Genomic DNA, 21,524 nt, shown 5'->3' with positions numbered 1-21,524 from the left:
GCTGAAGCAGCATCACTTGGGGATTTCTCTGCCCAGGCAGGGGTTAGTGTCATTCTTACTTGGTGGGAGTTTGAAGAGTTTAGTGAAAACACGTGAGAGGAATATTTAGGAAGCTGTTGTTCCAGGCAGCACATTGGACAAGTTCCAAAGAGCTCCAATTCTACAGCACCCTTCTCTTACTCAGTGATCTAGACTCTGCTTGCTATTGGGCCATTTTACACCACTTTCTTCTCCATCTCACCTCTTGATTGAACTGCTTCAAGGGACTTGATCCGGGTTTATCCACCCTGGATGGGATTCGCACCTGGGTTACAAACAGGAACACAGAGAGGTTATTTGGGGAGATGGGCTCAGCTGGCAGGCAGGAAAACTTCCTGTTTATGTCTAAATGTGCAGAGACTAGGAACAAAGGGAAAGAATTTAGAGCCGTCAGGAACATTAACATCCAAAGGAGTATAAAAGAAATATGCCACCTTTCTGGTTCAGTGTCCATCAATGCCTGTGGCTTGAGCGTTTGAGAGTCAAATATCAGTAGAATGTACCTGAATGACAATTCCCATCACAGGAAGGTTCAGTGTCTGTCCTGGCACCGGTGGTGGCCACTGATCAATCTCATTGCACACTGCAAAAACATGGACAAAGGCAAAAATTTAACCTGAGAGACAACGGCAGCCAATTTAGGTAGTCTCTGTGAATCCTGCTGTGAACATATCACCACTGCTGCTGGTCTTTATTACAGGACAAGGTCTCTAACTCTGCTTGCTAGTAAGAGAACCAAAAAAAGAGCCTCCGTGGCTAAACAATGAAGTAAAAGAAGCAATGAGAGGCAAAAAGGCATCCTTTAAAAAGGGGAAGTTAAATACTAATGAGGAAAATAGAAAGGAGCGTAAACTCTGGCAAATGAAGTGTAAAAATATAATTAGGAAGGCCAAAAAAGAATTTGAAGAATAGCTAGCCAAAGACTCCAAAAGTAATAGCAGAAGATTTTTTTAAGTACATCAGAAGCAGGAAGCCTGCTAAACTACCAGTGGGGCCACTGGACAATCAAGATGATAAAGGAGCACTCAAGGCCACTGCGGAGAAACTAAATGAATTCTTTGCATCAGTGTTCATGGTTGAGGATGTTAGGGAGATTCCCAAATCTGAGCTTTTCTTTTTACATGACAAATCTGAGGAACTGTCCCCGATTGAGGTGTCATTAGAGCAGGTTTTGGAACAAACTCATAAACTCAACAATAATAAGTCATCAGGATCAGATGGTATTCACCAAGAGTTCGGAATGAACTCAAATGTGAAATTGCAGGACTACTAGCTGTCGTCTGTAACCTAGCAATCATTTAAATCAGCTTCTGTACCAAATGAATGGAGGATAGATAATGTGACGTCAATTTTTAAAAAGGGCTCCAAAGAAGTCCCTGGCAATTACAGGCCAGTAAGCCTGACTTCAGTACTGGGCAAACTGTTTGAAACTATAGTAAAGAACAAAATTGTCAGACACATAGATGAACATAATTTGTTGGGGGAAGAGTCAACATGGTTTTTGTAAAGGGAAATCATGCCTCACCAATCTACTAGAATTCTTTGAGGGGGTCAACAAGCATGTGGACAAGGGGGATCCAGTGGATATAGTGTATTTAGATTTTCAGAAAGCCTTTGACAAGGTCCCTATAGCGGGGTGGTTACTCCCCTCCCGATATAAGAGGAGTGAGAACAGCTGTGGGAAGCTGAGTGAGTAGCTGACCACAGGTGTGGCCAGCTCAATCAGGGCCCAGCTGGCCCTGATAAAGGGGCTGTGAGCCAGGAGCTGAAGGAGGAGTATCACTGTAACCCTGGAGTGGGAAGGGTTAGCTGCCTGAGAGGAAGGTACCTGAGGTAGAGCACTGTTGGGGAAGGGCAAAGGGAGCTCCAGCCTGGTAAACCCCCAGGCTGCAGGCCTTGGTGAAGGCTTACAGAGGTACTGGGGCTGCAGAGCGGCAGCCTGAGGATAGGCAAAGGCAGCAGGTCCTAACCTCTTACTAATGATGTGTGGCCATTACAAACTGCAGTCTGCCCAGTGAGCGGGGGCTAGATGATGACTGGCAGTAGCCACTGAGGCAAGGTGGCCTTAGAGGGTTCCCCTGGGAGAGGAGACCCAGAGAGTGGGGGTACTGCGGTGGGCAGAACCCTGAGGTAAAGGGCACTGGGGTCCAGAAGGGACATGGGGCTAGTGGTAGAAGGGACACTGGCCTGCAGAGGGCCCTCCATACACTGAGGAGCTAGTTCCCAAGATGACCAGCAAGAGGCGCCACACCGGTGAGTCTTCGCTTTGTTACAGTCCCTCACCAAAGGCTCTTAAGCAAAGTAAGCGGTCATGGGATAAGGGGAAAGGTTCTCTCATGAATTGGTAACTGGTTAAAAGATAGGAAACAGAATAGGAATAAATGGTCAGTTTTCAGAATGGAGAGAAGTAAATAGCGATGTCCCCCAGGGATCTGTACTGGGCCCAGTCCTATTCAACTTATCCATAAATGATCTGGAAAAAAAGGGTAAACAGTGAGGTGGCAAAATTTGCAGATGATACAAAACTACTCAAGATAGTTAAGTCCCAGGCAGACTGTGAAGAGCTACAAAATGATCTCTCAAAACTGTGTGACTGGGCAACAAAATGGCAGATGACATTCAATGTTGATAAATGCAAAGTAATGCACATTGGAAAACATAATCCCAACTATACATATAAAATGATGGGGTCTAAATTAGCTCTTACCACTCAAGAAACCGATCTTGGGGTCATTGTGGATAGTTCTCTGAGCACATCCACTCAATGTGCAGCGGCAGTCAAAAAAGTGAACAGAATGTTGGGGATCATTAAGAAAGGGATAGATAATAAGACAGAAAATATCATGTTGCCTCTATAGAAATCCATGGTATGCCCACATCTGCATACTACATGCAGATGTGTCGCCCCAGCACAAAAAAGATATACTGGACTTGGAAAAGGTTCAGAAAAGGGCAACAAAGTATTGGGGTATTAAACAGCTGCTGTATGAGGAGAGATTAATAGGACTGGGACTTTTCAGCTTGAAAAAGAGATAGAGATCTATGAAATCATGACTGGTGTGGAGAGAGTAAATAAGGAAATGTTATTTACTCCTTCTCATAACACAAGAACTAGGGGCCACCAAATGAAATTAATAGTCAGCAGGTTTAAAACAAACAAAAGGAAGTGTTGTTTTTTTTCACATAACGCACAGTCAACCTGTGGAACTCCTTGCCAGAGGATATTGTGAAGGCCAAGACTATATAACAGGGTTCAAAGAAGAACTAGATAAATTCATGGAGGATAGGTTATTGGTATATAGGTCAATGGCTATTAGCCAGGATGAGCAGGGATGGTGTCCCTAGCCTCTGTTTGCCAGAAGCTGGGAATGGGCAACAGGGGATGGATTATTTAATGATTACCTTTCCGGTTCATTCCCTCTGGGGCACCTGGCATTGGCCCCTGTCGGAAGATTGGACTAGATGTGGGACTAGATGACCTTCTGGGGTCCCTTCCAACCCTGATATTCTATGATTCTATGACAGGATACTGGGCTAGATGGACCTTTGGTCTGACCCAGTATGGCCGCTCTTACGTTCTTATGCATAGCAGCTCTGGGCTCCTAGGGGCTAGTTAAGTCCAGGGACAATAACTGAGAGCTGGGAGACTGTCATTCCTGTGCTCTCACAATAGCAACTGAAGTCAAGGGGAGCTGTGCTTTGAATACACAAAGTGATATATAACACTAAGTATTCTGATTAAATGAGGTCCTAGGTTTCTCAAACTAGATGCCGAAATTAAGTGGATACTTTTGACCTTACTCTCTCTGTGCCTCAGGGAGAATGTGGAAAAAATAGTATATGATCATGTGATTAAAGACTATATCTAATTTGGATCCCTTGTGTGCACAAATTATAGGTTGCACAGACCACCTTAAATCTTGCACATCCTAACTTTTGAGCATTTGACTTTCCAGCCTTAATAATGGTCTCAACAGCTGTGCATGTGTAATGTATAGATTTGTGTAATGGAACTAATTTATGTTTCTTCCTACTAGTAACGTGCAGCTCTGCAACACTTTGCTTATCCATGGTTTTTCCCATTTTCCATGGCATACATCTCTCGCCTGCCTCCACATTTACTAATATTAGATTTTTATGCCCATTACAAAACCCTCCTGTCCACCCATTCTGCTTACCTGCCTCCAGGCATGGCTCCAGCTTGTCAAAGTACTCAGGAGCAATCAGCTGCAGCAGAGACTGGAAGAGGTTCACATAAGGCAAGCGTGACACCAGCACTAGAGACTGAAATAGATACACATCGTCAGCACTTCTAGCACGCCATCTACAAGAGGTGCCCAGACACTGCCCACTGGAGGTCCACAATGGACTCTTGCCAGGAGCCCAGAAGCTGAATCTATTTTGCCCAAAATGTTGTTTCCAGTGCTCACAGTCTGTGGAACATTTGATGGTTATTTTGTGCTGGATTCTCCAGCCATCCACACTCACGAAAGAGCCCGGATGTCTGCAGAAGCAGCTGTAAGGTGGAAGGAGCCAGTCTAGCAGCCTCCACTAGGGACCACTGCAACCATAAGAGACGAGTCTGCAGCCCAGCAGAAAAAAGATCACCAGCGTAAAGAGCCATTAATTGCCAGTAGGTCTGAAGCTGCCAGTGCAAGCACACCAGGAGCTACCTGAGGGAGTAGGGTACCGAGTATAACTAGAGACCAGGCGCAGAGGAGCAAACCAGCAGAGCAGGAATCAGGGAAATGACAGATCATCTTTCCAAGTTAATGTCATTTTGCTTTTTCTGCTCATGTTTCTGATCTCCCTGTCATTAGTTTTTTACACCACCTTCCAATTCAGTATCCCCTCAGTGTGCTGCTTACTCTGCTTTTCAAATTATTCACAAAGATCCAACTCAAATCTTTTCAGTAACCATTGGACCCTTTCTCCAATTCAGTACTTTGCCATTTGGTCTAGCCCTCCGTTTTACTCCCATCTAAGGGCTTCTCTACACTACCACTTAAGTCAATGTAACTTACGTCGCTCAAGGGTGTGAAAAACCATCCCCCCCAGGCAACGCAAGTTATGTCGACTTAAAGCAATATCCACCCCCTACTGCTGACAGGAGACACTCTCCCGCTGGCATAGCTTCCGCCTCTCATTGAGGTGCAGTAATTATGCAGACAGGAAAGCGCTCTCCCGTCAGCATAGCATGCCTTCGCCAGATGCACTACAGTGGCGCAAGTGCATTGGTGCAGCTGTGCCGATGAAGTGCAGAGTAGCCCTTAGCGTGACAGTGTATTATATCCAATGCTTTCACGTTACCCTCTACTGTTGAACTTCTATCACAAAAGCCTGGCAAGAGCTGTTTTACATAAACTCTCCAGTGCTGTCCAATTTTCCATTATCCTCCTGATCTTAAGTGTTTTTCTCTGTGACTGATCCATTATTCTACTGGGGATACAAGTTGATGAGTGTGTTAAGAGTGCTCTTTGGAAGATACTCCAGGATATGAGCACAGAGCAGGATAGATGAGGAGTAGTGCACAAAACAATTACAGGGGCAAAACAGAAAAAGAAAAGGAGTACTAGTGGCACCTTCGAGACGAACCAATTTATTTGAGCATAAGCTTTCGTGAACTACAGCTCGCTCCATCGGATGTCAGGGGCAAAACAGCCTCACTCTTTTGTCAAATTATCAGACTGGCCTATTGCAAAGCATATTCATTCCCCTTTGGTTCAAACTCTTTTACAGGAGGTCATTTTAGTTTTGATGGGAAGATCAAAACAAAACTGATAATTCAATGGATAAAGATAAAAGAAAGAGAAATGGATGCCTGCAATGAATTGGAAAATCTTCCTTCACTAGACTTGAGAAAAAGAACTAGTCCGAAATTCCATGCTCCTTGAGGCACCAATTGTGTATTCCCCTACGTTTGGATAGTGTCCAACACATCGTGGGTGCCACCATCGTACAAATAACAAAATACACCATCTCTGAGCTCCTGAAGCTAGAGTGTATGGGAAGGGAGGTGTTCCTTCAGGGATTTGTCAGGAATTTATGGCACTGACTGCTTGTAAATCGCTGGTTACATGATTTATCTAGTATGGCAGCCTCTTGCAGGTTTGTTTTGGACTACGCTTTCCACGTAATCCAGCTGTGGCAGCTTTTTTCCCTGTGGCCCTTCCTGTTTCCTTGAACATTTCTGGTGTCTTTGAAGGGAATGGTGAGATTGTTAAGAACTATGGATAGATGCCATTTTACAGCTATATACTGCTTTAAAGTAGCAAGCTACCTAGTTTCAATACTCACCTTCTGGAAATAACCTCTCTTCATTGAGCTGTCCTTGACTTGTCTGAAGTACACATAGCCAAAGTAATGAGCTGACTCCCGCTGCAAAAAAGGTCAACAATACCATTGTCAAGGAACCTGCTACCTCCGTCACCAGTCTTGAGCCTCCCTCTAGTCCAGTGGTGGGCAACCTGTGGCCCATGTGCCACACGCAGCCCATTACGGTAATCTGATTACAGGCTGCAAGACATTCTGCTGACGTTGACCGTCTGCAGGCACAGCTCCCTGCAGCTCCCAGTGGCCACGGTTTGCCGTTCCCGACTAATGGGAGCTGTGGCCAGCACGTCCCTGTGGCCTGCTGCTTCCTGCAGCTCCCATTGGTCCAGAACAGCGAACTGCAGCCACTGGGAGCTGCAGGGGGCCATGCTTGCAGACTGTCAACATCAACAGAATGTCTTGTGGCCCACAATCAGATTGCCCACCACTGCTCGTCTCAGAGATCTGGAAGTACACTTCAGCCCTGAACTACAGCACCCTCCACTACTCCAGGCCTGGTCTTCGCTTTGAGGCAACTGTCAATGACAAACTGTATGGCAGATTTTATTAAATGGGCATGTAGGGATGAGACTGGGCCCACTGAATACACAACTGCAGCATAAGGAGTTGAACTCCAGGGTGTCACCCAGCCCCTTGTACTACGCCCACTACTGTAATTTCATCTGTGGCCCTTATTAAAAGGGTTACTTGCTGTTCCCATTGAAATAAACCAGTTGGGCTTGCCCAGTGATCTAATCCTGGTAACTCCCTGTTGCTATGTACCAAGCTCTTATCTGATTTTTCAGCTTCACTCTCTGGATAGAGAAGGGCTTGGAGTGCTGTGGGGGCAACACATCATCTCCTAAGAGGAAGACATGCCTGCCCTCCACCACTCAATAGCACTCTCTCCAGACAAACTCTTGAGTCAACATCATTCTGGCTTTAACCAGGACAGTAGCTTTGACAAAGGACCTGAAGGACAGAGCTTGTAAGGAAAAAACAAAACAAAAAAAGCCCCCACAGGACTTGATTAAAAATCCGTCACAGCTATCTGGCATTTACAACATCCTTAAATTCCCACAACTGGCACGGGGACAGAGATGGAGTCCAATTACCAGCACAGTGGACCAGGCCTACCATTCCTTGGCGTGTCAAGGTTCTATTGATCTAGGCATTTCTAACACATCAGGCATTACTTTCCCAGGAGCAGCATCTAGTTTTTTAGCAGTCTTGCTCCCCTGGCAGTTCTTTAGCACCACTTGGTGCGATCTCTGAGCGGGTCCCCTTCCCTTGCTGACTGGAGAGCAATGTGACTGTGTGTGTTGTGAGAGCACTAGGTGATGAGAGACGCCAGAATATTCTCAGAATTCCTTCTCTGCGCAGCAGTCACCATGAGTCACTCCCCAGGGCATATGATGGCTGCTGTTAAGAAACTTTACACAGGCACCTGAGGGACCCTGACACCAAACAGGAGAAGAAGGAAGAGAAAATAAGGACAAACTCCTGCTCTAGTAGGAGAATCAGTACCTGATCACACTTACCTTCTCTGTGTCAAATGGACTAACCAATACAAGAGAGAATCACAGACCAGAACTCCAGGGGTAGAAAGTTATTCTAGGTCACCAGGGCTCTAACTTTCGTCCTCTGTTTGAGCGGAGCAATAACACTCCTTCAGCCTGGTTCATTCCAATACATCACATCTTGATTCCCACAGAGAGGTTAAATCCTTGGCAGTACGTCCCTCTACTCACATTAAGATGAATGGGAATCCCTATGCTGAACATTTACCCCTTTGTGATTATTCCCATGGCCTCAGGCAAAATTCAGACAAACAGGACAATTATTTACAGTAAAAAGACATCCATGTTCACATTTTGTTTTTACACACATTAATGCTACTGTTCATTTCGCAGGTGCAAGCTGCATTCTGAGCAATAACTGACCTGTAGTGTTAGGGGGGCTTCTCTGTTATATTCGCCATCATCCCCAAAATGAGAGTTTCTCTGCCCCCCAGACTGACGGACACGGAAGCTAAATTGAGTATCTCCTAGGCTACCTGAGACAGAGACAAGATCACACACACTCAAGAAGAAGTTTCAGTAAAGAAAGGACTAGGGACTTAAATATTTTTGATAAAGGAAGTAAAAACCACGTTAAAATATATCAGACTCAAATTAGAAGTGAGAGTAACAGCAAAACAGTAGGATCAATTAGGAACGAGATGCAGCACATCACAGGAATTTGTACTGATGCATTTATTATGCACTCATTTGCTGGGAACATTAAAGACATCAACCAGTACTGCCCACACTGAGCAGCTGCAGCCCTCCCCCCTAACATCCACCAGATTGGAAACCTACACATATATAGTTTAATCCAAAACTGTATAAAGGCTTGGCTGAAAACACAGCCAGTGCATCATAGCCCGAGAGCCAGGATGTATTTGTTCCGGCAAATGGCCAAGCTGAGTGAGTTCCACAGCTGGGAACCCCCACACTGAGAACACTTTGCACGTGGTACAAGAGCATGAAATTCTCTCCAGAGATACCCCAGACTGGACGGGACGGGCCGAAACACACACTGACAGAATATGTGCAAAGTGAGTTCACATAATTTTAGGCTCCAAATCATCATCATCATGCATGTGAAAGGAGAGCCAAACTGGGACTGATATTCAAGACTCTGGAAAACTGACTAGACAGTCCAAGGATGGGCAAAATGCCACCCACAGAGTTCTACCATGCTGCCATTCTTATCTCTGATATACATGTGCAGGCCACAGCAACTACAGCAGGAAGCTGGGAGGACTGATTTATGATGAAAGAGTTACATATGTAAAACTTGGCTAAACAATCATTTAGGCTAATCAATGACTAACGCACTACATAGGGGTGAGATGTGACACACCCTTTACATTTCGGTAGATGTTTATGCCCCAAGGAAGGAACAGGATTATTGTGTGTGCTATGAAGGAGCACAGCTAGAAATAAAGGGATAACACTAAGAACAGAAAAATTTAGGATGGACAGCAGACGTAGAAAGGGCTCAGAAAAGAAGTGGTGGAAGCACCATCTCTAAAGACAATTAAAACTCAACTGGCCAAAGCCCTGGAGAGCAGATGTAGGAAACAATCATGGAGGGATTTACTGGAAGTGGCCTAATACAGCTTTCCATCTCATAGCTATCTTTCTGATTTGCAAACAGAGATTTTGAATTTGTTTTGTTTTGTTCTGAGAGAACCCCTTCCACAGAAAAAGCTATGTACATTTCTCTCTGTGCTGAGCCCTCTTCTGCATGGACAGCTGCAAGTCCGGGGAAATTTAGCCCTCATTACTATTTTTAATGCTTTTTCTGGCACCTGAAAAGCATGAGTAAAGCTTGCACATAGTGAAATTCTCCAGTCAGCCACTAGATCACAGGTTCTGCATCTATTTAGATACGGATCAAAATTCAACTGGAAACCGCTCCAGGCAGCCCTGATGCCGGAGTGCTCTCTGAGGTCTTCATTCTGGAAGATATAGCCCATTGTTCTCTCTGCTACATTACAGATGCTGACTCACTCTTTCTAATATGAACCTTAATGTCTCTTTCACAACAACAGGAACCATCCCCATTCTCCACGCAGAGCCCACAGATGCCACCTACCTGAATAGGAGTCTGGGAAGGACAAGTAGCAGATGTTGGTTTTCTGTAACAAAGAAGAACACATTGTAAGACACCCTCTACCATACCTACTGATCTTGAAGACAGAAGAAATGATCCTACCTCTTTTTCGGTCAGTCTGAAGTCATAAGGATACACCAACTACAAAGCAAACAAGAGATGACAAGCTGTAGTCACTTGTCATCAAACAAGCCACTGCTACGTTCCCCCAAACTCACCCCCACCAGGCCAATGGTTTTAATGTACATTGCTTCCTGGCTGGAAGAAAAAATCAGATTATATAATCCACAGACTCCAGCTCACACTATTAACAGGTAAACATACCCATTTAGAACCTCATAGTCCAGTGAGTTATCAAAAGGCAGCCTGTGGCAGAAGCCACATTTATGAGATAAACCGATCTGTAAACAAAGAATCGTTCACATTTTAATTCTGACATCCCTGGTTTAAAAACTAGCAGTTCTTGTGAACTTTAAAAACTAACTACTAAGTAGCCTGAAGATTAAACGTGATAGCAGAGATTGCTGATTTGATGACTGTGCTCTCTAGAGCAAGCCAGACAGAACTATCCTCATTCAGCCTGAAATTGTTTCTAAGTCCCTTTCTCTTTATGGCCCCAATTCAGGAAAATATCTCCATTAAGGACAGCACTTAAGCATGGGCCTATATCTATAGGGTTTTTTTCTGCTTTTGAACCTGGCTAAGAAGCCACCTATGTTTCTTTAAACTGGTCCAATTGTTCAGAAGGCTGCAGAGGGGACCATATCTTGTGACCACTGCAATGGAACTGCAAACTTATAAGAATGACCGCACTGGGTCTGACCAGCGGTCCACTTAGCCCAGTTATCCTGTCTTCTGACCATGGCCAGTGCCTTCATTTCAGAGGAATGAACAGAACATGACAATTTTGAGTAATCCAAGCCCTGCCAGCCAGTCCCAGCTTCTGTCAGTTGGAGGTTTAGGGACACCTGGAGCATGGGAGTCCATCCCTGACCATCTTGGCTACCAGCCATTTATGGACCTGTCCTCCATGAACTTATCTAATTCTTTTCTGAATGCAGTTATACTTTTAGCCTTCACAACATCCCATAGCTACAAGTTCCACAGGTTGACTGTGCGTTGTGTGTAGTAGTATTTATTTTTGTTTGATTTAAACCTGCTGCCTATTAATTTGATCAGGTGACACGTTTCTTGTGTTGTGTAAAGGGGTAAATAACACTTCCCGATTCACTTTTTCCACACCATTCATTATTTATAGATCTCTATCATACACGCCCCCCTTAGCTGTCTCTTTTCTAAACTGAACAGTCCCAATCTTCTTCATCTCTTCTCATACAGAAGCCATTCCATGCCCTTAATCATTTTTGTTGCCCTTCTCTGTACATTTTCCAATTCTAATACATCTGTTTTGAGATGGGGCAACCGGAAATGCATGCAGTATTCAAGGTGTGGGCGCACCATGGATTTATGTAGTGACATTGTGATATTTTCTGGTTTATTATCTATCCCTTTCCCAACGGTTCCGAACATTAGCAGCTTTTTTGATTGCCGCTGCACATCGAGCAGATGGTTTCAGAGAACTATGCACAATGACACCAAGATCTCTTTCTTGAGTGGTAACAGCTAATGTAGATCCCATCATTTTGTATGTTCAGAGGGGATTACTTTTCCAATATGCATTCATTTGCACTTATCAACATTGAATTTCATCTTATATTTTGTTGCCCGGTCACCCAGATTTGTGAGATTCCTTTGTAACTCTTCGCAGTCAGCTTTGAATTTAAGTATCTTGAGTAGTTCTGTATCACCTGCAAATTTTGCCACCTCACTGTTCACCCCTTTCCCAGATCATTTAAGAATATGTTGAACACCACAGGTCCCAGTACAGACCCCTGGAGGACATCATTATTTACCTCTCCCTATTGTAAGAGCTGATCCTTTATTTTACCCTGTCTTTTACCAGTTACTGATTCAGAAAAGAACCTCCCCTCTTATCTCATGACTGCTTACTTTGCTTAAGAGCCTTTAGTGAGAGACCTTATCAAAGGCTTTCTGAAAATTTAAGTCCACTATATCGACTGGATCACCCTTATCCACAAGCTTGTTGACACCCTCAAAGAATTCTAATAGATTGGTGAGGCATCTTGTATGTTGGACTCCAACCTCAAATGCCTAAAGAATTATGCTATAAGGTCAATGGGATTTGTCACCTAATGCTTCAAATGCAAAAGAACCTCGACTGATTCTATGTATCTACATTTAAAACAAATTCCATTTTGTACTTGAAATATTTAAGTGCTGCTCTATGTGCCTCTAGACTGTGTAACCCACTAAGGAGAAGTAAACTCATTCAGCATTTCTCAGCTCAGTGGCAAGTACAGAAATCTGTGTGCAACTGACATACACCAGTCAGGTTCTTTCCAGAACAATAATCTCAATCACAAATACAAAGACAAGTGAGGAATTCTGACACAGCAATAATGATATTAAGCTTTATATCCCACCTTTTACCCAGATGGATCCTAAAGTATTTACGACACTTCATTAATAAACCATACAGCAGCTGCCCCAAACAGTCCTTCTGGACAGAAAATGAAGAATAATGTAGCCAAGTGAAATTGCAGGGGGGAATTTTAGGGAGGCAGGTTACTGGCACTTAGAAAGCATCTAGCACTGGATGACCTGCAAGACAGGGATTTTCTAGGCACAGTCTAATTCTGAGTGTCTCAGGAGGTAGTTCTGTTTCAGGACAGTATGAGAACCACCTGGTATGCAAATCAGAAGCTGTTTTCAAAACTTGGCTTCTCCTACCTGTCTATTAATAGCTATTCTGGGCTCCAAGCCAGAGCTTTGAAGGTTCACAGGATCAAGCCTGTCCTAGCTCTAGTAATTTCTCATAGCTTCTTTGGCAAGCTGGCCTAATCAGCTTCTGAAAATGAGTCAAGTTAACTATTAGAGACTATGCTTACAGTACAGCCTCACCACACAAAAAAGGAATAAGCTATAAAACACCTGGAGTGAAGTTATGACAGGTACAGTGCAGCGGTGAAGGGGAAGATGTGTGATTAAAAACAAGGCCAAAATATCTATGCTTTTAGACCCCAAGATGTGATGCATTAGAACTGCACAGGAGGAGCATAATTATTTTCATAAAATGCTTGATGTGTTTTTGCAATGAGCAGCTGACTTCAAACTCATATGGCTATGACCAATTTGATCTTCAGTCCAGTTTTTCTTTCTGTAACTCCCACTTTATCACACAGAGCAAAGGGTGCCACAAGAGTGGAGTCCTCAAATGATCAGCCAAACGAGCAGTTCATGAATCCAGTACAACCGCTCTTTCTGGAAGACTTACTACTTGTGTTCTGAGTGCTGGAACACAGGAACAGAATTCTAATTCTGACATCACCTCTTCTCTGGCCTCCGGCAAGCCACTCAAACCAAAATTCTCAAATGTGGACACTGAGCTTGGCCCCCTTATTTGAAACACTTTGGGCCTGATTTTCAGAGATGTTAAGCATTTACTTCAATTGGAGCTGCAGGTGATCAGCAGTTTGGAAAATTGGCCCAAATGTCTCAGGCGGACTACCCAAACATTGAGGCACTCAGAAATCAAAGGTCACTTTTGGAAGTCTGATCCTTAACATCTATACCTCTTCTTCCCTAGTAAAATGAGCTAAGAATACTTGCCCATCCAGGAGGAAGTTGGGAATAAGTTAATACTAATTAAATACCTTGGTCGATGGAAAAAAAATCCAGAATATTTAGGATACAGCACTTTTCAATTGCAAAAATGTACTGCATATAAAAAGGCACTTTTCATTGTAAAGATCCCTTGAAATCTAAACAGGAGCCCCAATTGGCTGAAGTCACTCTGTATTTTTTGTGAAGTAGGAGCTCTCCCACCAAAGCTAAGTTAACAGCGTGCAGCCTACTTGTACTGTTGAGAACAGGCCATTCCACTATGGCTCCCCCATTAAAATCTACAAGGGCCCCAAGTGCTCTGCTGCTGTCATAGCAACACAAACTGTATCCCTGAATATGGAGTCTGGTAGTTTAAAATAGCCCCTGCTGCACAAAGCGCCTGTGTTTGGAGGGGTTTAGGGAGGGAGGGGTTGTGCTTTTGTGAAATGGGTTATTTTAGAACTACCAGACCCCATTTTCAGCACTCCACTGTCTGTTTCTATGACAGCAGCAGCCGAGCAGTCAGGGCCCTTGCAGAGTTCAATAGCAATGTGCTAGTAAGATCTGTTCCCAACAGCACCTACAGACTCCAAACTGTTAACTGGAGGGAGAAAAACAAAAAAAAGATAGGAAAATATTTTGAAATTTTTCCTGCTATTTTTGTTGTCACGGTGACAGACTGACAATATCCTGTAACATCCTGAACAAGCCTTATGGAATTAAGATAAATTTGCTAGGGTTAATAGCTTTGGGGTACATTGTACTAACAATGCAATTGTGTATGTGTTGTGACATTGTACATATTTTCTCTAGTAGGAAGGGGGGATGCTCATGAACTTCACTCTTTATCATGCTTGGAACCCACCCCCCCAGGGAGATATACATATACTAGTTCAAACTGAATTCTCCAGAGACCAAGAGACAAAGAAGAGACTTTTGAATGAAAAGCCTGGGTTTAAAGTGCCTCAGGGCCCTCCTCCTCATATGGCAAACAGACAGGACCTCTGGTCCACGGACGGCCCCAATCCCTAGGGAAGGATTGGATGGACTTCACCTACTGAGGCCTCCAAAGACTGGGTGCTTGTTCTGAGCTGGAGTTGTGATGAACTGGTAACCATAGGGTCTCCTCTAGGGTGGAGGATTGAAGGACTCATCTGCCAGAATCCACTTTAGGAATTAAGAAGTTCCAGATAAGCTTATTAGCATGTGTGTAAGTTCTTTTATTGTTTTAATGTCTCTTCTCTGTAATGCTTTTTACCTTCTGTTTGGCTTGCTTAGAAAGAACTGTGCAGTAACTTACAACTGTTGACAATCATTGTTATCAGCCTCTGAAGAGAAAGCAAGCAGGTTTGTTTAGGCAGACTATCTGTGCTGGAAATACAGCGAAGGCCTGGAACTGTTCCGCCTGGACATACCCTGGTCAGAAGGGAGGGAGATACAGTTCTCCACCTAAGAGAGGCAACAGCTGCGGAACTGGAAGTCTGAGAGTGCGTGCCCTTGCTGGACCACTGAGGGGAAATACAGGTGCAGTTGCCCTGAACTGAGATAGCCTATGAAGTGACTATTTGAGGAAACATGCTGGTGCATGACTCATAACCAGTTTAATTATATATCTGATTCCTGCATCAGCTGATGCCTCCTTTCGTAGCACCTATTTTAGTTCATAACAACTATTATATGTTTGAACACCACCAAGGCCCTGACTTAAGCCAATGGAATGCTTTATGTTCAAGACTGATTGAATATCAGCATACAAATCATGCAACATTTGGAAAGGTGCAATCTCTAGGCTACACTGACAGCTTGTAAAGGTGTATTAAGAGTTCCCATTCCATTTGATGGATCCACAATACAAACTAGGCTAGCCTTCATGCATATTGTTGTTAAAGGACAAGAACTGAATGCCAGTGAAAATGAGGTAGGATCAGAGTCTAAAATAGGGAAAGAACAAGTCAAAAATTACTTAGACAAGTTAGATGTCTTCAGATCACCAGGACCTGATGAAATGCATCCTAGAATACTCAAGGAGCTGAGTGAGGAGATATCTAAGCCATTAGCAATTATCTTTGAAAAGTCATGGAAAATGGGAGACATTCCAGAAGACTGGAAAAGGGCAAATATAGTGCCCATCTATAAAGAGGGAAATAAGGACAACCCAGGGAATTACAGACCAGACCGCTTAACTTCTGTACCTGGAAAGATAATGGAGAAAATAATTAAGCAATCAATTTGCAAACACCTAGAAAATAATAAGGTGATAAATAATAGTCAGCATGGATTTGTCAAGAACAAATCGTGTCAAACCAACCTGATAGCTTTCTTTGACAGGATAACAAGCCTTCTAGATAGGGTAGAAGCCGTAGAAGTGGTATATCTTGACTTTAGTAAGGATTTTGATAGTCTCACATGACCTTCTCATAAACAAACTAGGGAAATACAACCTCGATGGAGCTACTATAAGGTGGGTGCATAACTGGTTGGAAAATCATTCCTAGAGAATAGTTATCAGTGGTTCACAGTCATGCTGGAAGGTCATAATGAGTGGGGTCCTGCAGGGATCGTTTCTGGGTCCGGTTCTGTTCAACATCTTCATCAATGATTTAGATAATGGCATAGAGAGTACACTTATAAAGTTTGCGGACCATACCAGGCTGGGAGGGGTTGCAAGTGCTTTGGAGGATAGGATTAAAATTCAAAATGATCTGGACAAACTGGAGAAATGATCTGAAGTAAATAGGATGAAATTAAATCAGGACAAATGCAAAGTACTCCCCTTAGGAAAGAACAATCAGTTGCACACGTACAAAATGAGAAATAACTGCCTAGGAAAGAATACTGCGGAAAGGGATCTGGGGGTAAGAGGGGATCACAAGCTAAATATGTCAACTGTGTAATGCTGTTGCAAAAAAAGCAAATATAATTCTGGGATATATTAGCAGGAGTATTGTAAGCAAGAGACAAGAAGTAATTCTTCTGCTCTACTCTCCGCTGATTAGGCCTCAACTGGAGCTTTGTGTCCATTTCTGGGCGCCACATTTCAGGAAAGATGTGGACAAATTGGAGGAAGTCCAGAGAAGAGCAACAAAAATGATTAAAGGTCTAGAAAACATGACTATGAGGGAAGATTGAAAATTTGGGTTTGTTTAGTCTGGAGAAGAGAAGACTGAGAGGGGACATGATAACAGTTTTCAAGTACATAAGAGGTTGTTACAAGAATCATAGAATATCAGGGTTGGAAGGGACCTCAGGAGGTCATCTAGTCAAAGCCCCTGCTCAAAGCAGGACTGATCCCCAACTAAATCATCCCAGCCAGCGCTTTGTCAAGCCTGACCTTAAAAACTTCAAAGGAAGGAGATTCCACCACCTCCCTAGGGAACGCATTCCAGTGTTTCACCACCCTCCTAGTGAAAAAGTTTTTCCTAATATCCAACCTAAACCTCCCCCACTGCAACTTGAGACCATTACTCCTTGTCCTGTCATCTGCTATCACTGAGAATAGTCTAGATCCATCCTCTTTGGATCCACCTTTCAGGTAGTTAAAAGCAGCTATCAAATCCCCCCTCATTCTTCTCTTCCGCAGACTAAACAATCCCAGTTCCCTCAGCCTCTCCTCATAAGTCATGTGTTCCAGTCCCCTAATCATTTTTGTTGCCAATTGTTGCCATCCAGGGTGAGGGGGGTATTTCCCAACACCCCTCACCTCATGGCTTCCTCCTCTCAGATCCCCCCCCCATACTCACCTCCATGGCCCCCCTTCACCCATGCATGTCCTCCCCACCACATACCCCTTGGCCTTCTCCATACCCTCATCCTGTACCCCACAGGTCCTAGCACCCCCCTCACCCCATCCCCTCCATGTCCCTAGAGTCCCCCTCACCCTGTACCCCCATGACCCTCCCTGCTCCCCATGGCCCTAGAGCCCCCCCACCCTGTTCTCTCCAGTGTCCCCCTCACCCCATGCCCCCCATCTCCATGGCCCCTGAGCCCCCCTCACCTTGTAACCCCATGACCCCCTGTTCCCCATGGCCCTAGAGCCCCTCTCAGCCCACCCCCCTGTTCTCTCCAGGGTCCCCCTCATCCCATACCCTCGGCCCCAGAGCCCCCCTCACCTTGTGGCCCCATGACCCCCCCTCAGCCCCAGATCCCCCCTCAGCCCACCCCCTGTTCTCTCCAGGGTCCCCCTCACCCCATGGCCCCCGCCCCCCAAGCCCCATGGCCCCCCACCCCAAAACCCTGAGCCCCACCTCACCTCCATGGCCCTGCCCCCCGAGACCCCCCCACGGCCCCCACCCCCCGAGCCCCCCCTCACCTCCATGGCCCCACCCCACACAGCCTCCACCCCCCGAGCCCCCCTCACCTCCATGGCCTTCACCCTCTGAACCCCCCCAAGCCCCCACCTCCATAGCCCCCGCCCCCCGAGCCCCCCCCACCTCCGTGGCCCCCACCCCCCGAGACCCCCCCCACGGCCCCCGCCCCCGGAGACCCCCTCACCTCCATGATCCCCACATCCGAACCCCCCCACGGCCCGCCTGCATGGCCCCGAGCCCCCCTCATCTCCATGACCCCGCCCCCGAGACCCCCCCACGGCCCCCGCCCCCCGAGCCCCCCTCACCTCCATGGCCCCGCCCCCCGAGCCCCCCTCATCTCCATGATCCCCACATCCGAACCCCCCCACGGCCCGCCTGCATGGCCCCGAGCCCCCCTCATCTCCATGACCCCGCCCCCGAGACCCCCCCACGGCCCCCGCCCCCCGAGCCCCCCTCACCTCCATGGCCCCGCCCCCCGAGCCCCCCTCATCTCCATGATCCCCACATCCGAACCCCCCCACGGCCCGCCTGCATGGCCCCGAGCCCCCCTCATCTCCATGACCCCGCCCCCGAGCCCCCCCCCACGGCCCCCGCCCCCCGAGCCCCCCTCACCTCCATGGCCCCGCCCCCCGAGCCCCCCTCATCTCCATGATCCCCACATCCGAACCCCCCCACGGCCCGCCTGCATGGCCCCGAGCCCCCCCTCACCTCCATGGCCCCGCCCCCACGGCCCCCCCCTCACCTCCATGGCCTGCCCCAGCTCCAGGTCGAAGGTGACCACGCAGACACACTCGAGCCAGGCGGAGAAGCGGGCCCAGGGCAGCGGGGAGGCCCCCGGGCCCGGCTCCGGACAGGAGCCCCGGGGCGGCTGGCCGCGGGGCCGGGGGTCGGCGCTGCACAGCGCGTCCATGGCAGCCAGCGGCGGCTGCCCCGCGCCGCGCCCGCCGAGACCCGCCCGCCGCAGCGCCCCCTGCCGCCCGGGAGGACCCGCTCCGCGCCAAGGACCATAGAGACAGCCTCCAGCCAGCTAGAGCGGCCGCCCCCGGCCTCTCCGGAAAGCTGGGAGCCAGCGAGTGTGGCTGTAAGGCAGGCAGGGCAGCCACGTGGGGCGGGCTGGGGGTTGTAGGGTAACGGGGGGGGAGGGGTGTGATATAGCAGGAAAGGGGGCGCGTCCTGCCCCTGCCCCTGCCCCTGCCCCTGCCCTGTGCGAGCTAGGACTCCTGGGTTCCATCCCCCACCTACTTGCTGTATGACCTGACCACTCCGCCCTTCTGTGCCTCAGTTTACCGTGGGCTAACAGTGCTGCCCCCGAACACAGGGAACTGCCCCTTTCATGGGCGGCCTCAGGTACAGGATAAGTACCCAGCCTTCCTTTGCGCCATTAACCTTTGTAAAGGACCCCACCCCTGCTCCAGAATTTACCACCTCACTCCCTAGTCCAGGCAAACTAAGCCAAACTTCACCATGGGGCGGGGAGAGACCTCTGCCTGAACAATGCCGCAGTGCTGCCTTACGACAGCAGCACCTCTTACTGCTCCACAGGACAAACTTACAAAGGTATCCACTGACCTGGGGGGGGCCGGGACTGGAATAACAGGCTGCAGAAGTGCTGCTCTGGTCAGAATTAATATGAATCGGCAGAATGGTGTGGGGAACCCAGGACTGGAACAGCTCTGCAGGCGTGCTGTTAAATTGGGGGGTGGTGGCGGCAAAACTGAGCGTCGGAGGCTTTCACTGTACTTGCCTCTTCTGTACTCTGGTTGGTTTAATTTAATAAAAAAAAATCCAGAAACAAGAAACCACCTAACATTCCTAGTTAAATTGAAAATAATTTGGAAAAGATCATTTCAGGGAAGATTCTCAGACATGCTAATAAAAGAGACTTCAACACTCAAGAGTTGGTGTAGTGCTGGAGATCCTGTGAATTAAGATCAATTTCACCACAGACATAACAGCTGGTAGCATCTTCTGTCCACCCAACTGCTGTTATATCCACTCTTCAGTGGATGGCAGTTAAGGAGGGAGTCTGAAGATCGAAATAGTCACCAGTCAGTATCCAAATAATAAACCTGGTATCTCACAATATATCCTCTTTTCCACTAAGCCTATTCCTGAATCTCTCTAGGCAGCATGTGTTAGTGCATGAGAAGAAAAGACTGAAACTGACTATGCACAGAAAATGGCTAGCCTATTTCCACTAAGTGAAGTAAAATACATAACTTGCACTAGTCTCTAGATATCACTTAAAGGTTTAAGTGAAATTTAAGTGGTGCATAGGCCTTGTGGGACCCAGTGCCTGGGGTGAATTTTATGCAAAGTGTTCAAGGAATGAATGATGAAGAGTAAATTAGATATTTTTGATTCTTTCATCTTAGTAATCTAAGGTATTAGTAGACATTTTTAGGTTTTTAAAAATAATATAAATTCTATGGGGTAGACACTGTCTTTGTTATAGGTTTGTACAGTTCTTAGTACAGAGTGGGGCTGTGGCTTCTAGGTGCTACTGCAGTATAAATAATAATCATTTTATCTTGCAATGGGGCCTGCACTTTTGTATGACTGTGAATGGTGGGGGACTGAGAAAGAGATGAAGCAGATCTTTAATATGGTTGAAATTAAAATGAATGCTTGGAGATACAAGGATGAACTATGTTTGGCATGAACAAATCAGGGGAAAGGTGGTACCAATTATAGAAAAGTTGAGGTAGTCCAGGCTTTGATGGTTTGGGCATGTGACAAGAGGAAACATGACATTATACTTAACTCAGTAGTGTAAACATGGCCTAAGTCAACTTACGATCTTTGACATAACTTAAGTCGCTTTAATAACAGTGGTTGTGCACATCCGCACAACGCTCCTTGTGTCAGCAGAGTGCATCCCCAGTGTTTGTTCTTGCTTTGACAGAGAGAGCATTGCATCATTGATAGTTATCCCGCTGTGTAACTCACCATCCTTTGTCACCTTCTGCCTCTGGGAGTTCTGAGAATGGATCGTGGTGCATCATGGGGACATGCTCACCATCCCATGATGAAATTCTTTCCATCGCATCATTCCATGAGCTTCCTCCTTGTTTTGTGCCATTTTTCAATTACCCTTGTAAACTGTGTGGTCACCACCTCTTCTTGACAGCCTGGATTCTGAGCTGCTGACCGGCCTGGTGATGAGCTTTATGAACACAATGCAGCTGGTCTCTTTCGTGAGCTGCGAAAGAGTGTTAATCGGTGATGCCCGTCTTGCTGTCTGCCAAACAAATAATTCAAGATTGCTGCTGGCATTCACAGAGCCGCTTGCCAGGGTGGACTGTTGGTATTCGGCTAAGGAAACAAGCCCTGTGTGGCGGGATCGTATTGTGATGCATGTATGGGATGACAAGCAGTAACTGCAGAACTTTTGGATGCCCAAACCCACCTTCATGGAACCGTGTGCATAGCTCACCCCAGCACTGCAGTGCAAGGACAGCAGAATGAAAGCTGCCCTCACTGTGGAAGAGCGAGTGGAGATCACGGTGTGGAAGCTGG

At 46.4% G+C, this 21,524-nt stretch overlaps 1 protein-coding gene across 2 annotated transcripts in view; it reads right to left on the bottom strand.

The window, feature by feature from the left end:
• The window catches only part of DENND6B (DENN domain containing 6B), a 38,002-nt gene extending 19,087 nt beyond the window's left edge, over positions 1-18,915 (bottom strand). Inside the window, exons 1-8 of one of the 2 annotated variants that reach the window (XM_074942782.1) lie at positions 18,748-18,915; positions 10,117-10,155; positions 9,997-10,039; positions 8,295-8,407; positions 6,337-6,417; positions 4,218-4,323; positions 543-622; positions 242-304 (exon numbers count right to left, since the gene is read on the bottom strand). In XM_074942782.1, coding sequence (XP_074798883.1) covers positions 242-304; positions 543-622; positions 4,218-4,323; positions 6,337-6,417; positions 8,295-8,407; positions 9,997-10,039; positions 10,117-10,155; positions 18,748-18,915 — 693 coding nt within the window. The remainder of the gene's footprint in view (positions 1-241; positions 305-542; positions 623-4,217; positions 4,324-6,336; positions 6,418-8,294; positions 8,408-9,996; positions 10,040-10,116; positions 10,156-18,747) is intronic. The other variant, XM_074942783.1, reaches the window with a different exon arrangement.
• Between the last annotated feature and the right edge of the window lie 2,609 nt (positions 18,916-21,524).

The sequence above is a fragment of the Natator depressus genome, chromosome 1 (genome assembly GCF_965152275.1).
Source record: "Natator depressus isolate rNatDep1 chromosome 1, rNatDep2.hap1, whole genome shotgun sequence".
Classification (NCBI taxonomy): Eukaryota; Metazoa; Chordata; order Testudines; family Cheloniidae; genus Natator; species Natator depressus.
The sequence above is the reverse complement of the archived record's forward strand: the minus strand, read 5'-3'. Positions and strand labels throughout refer to the sequence as shown.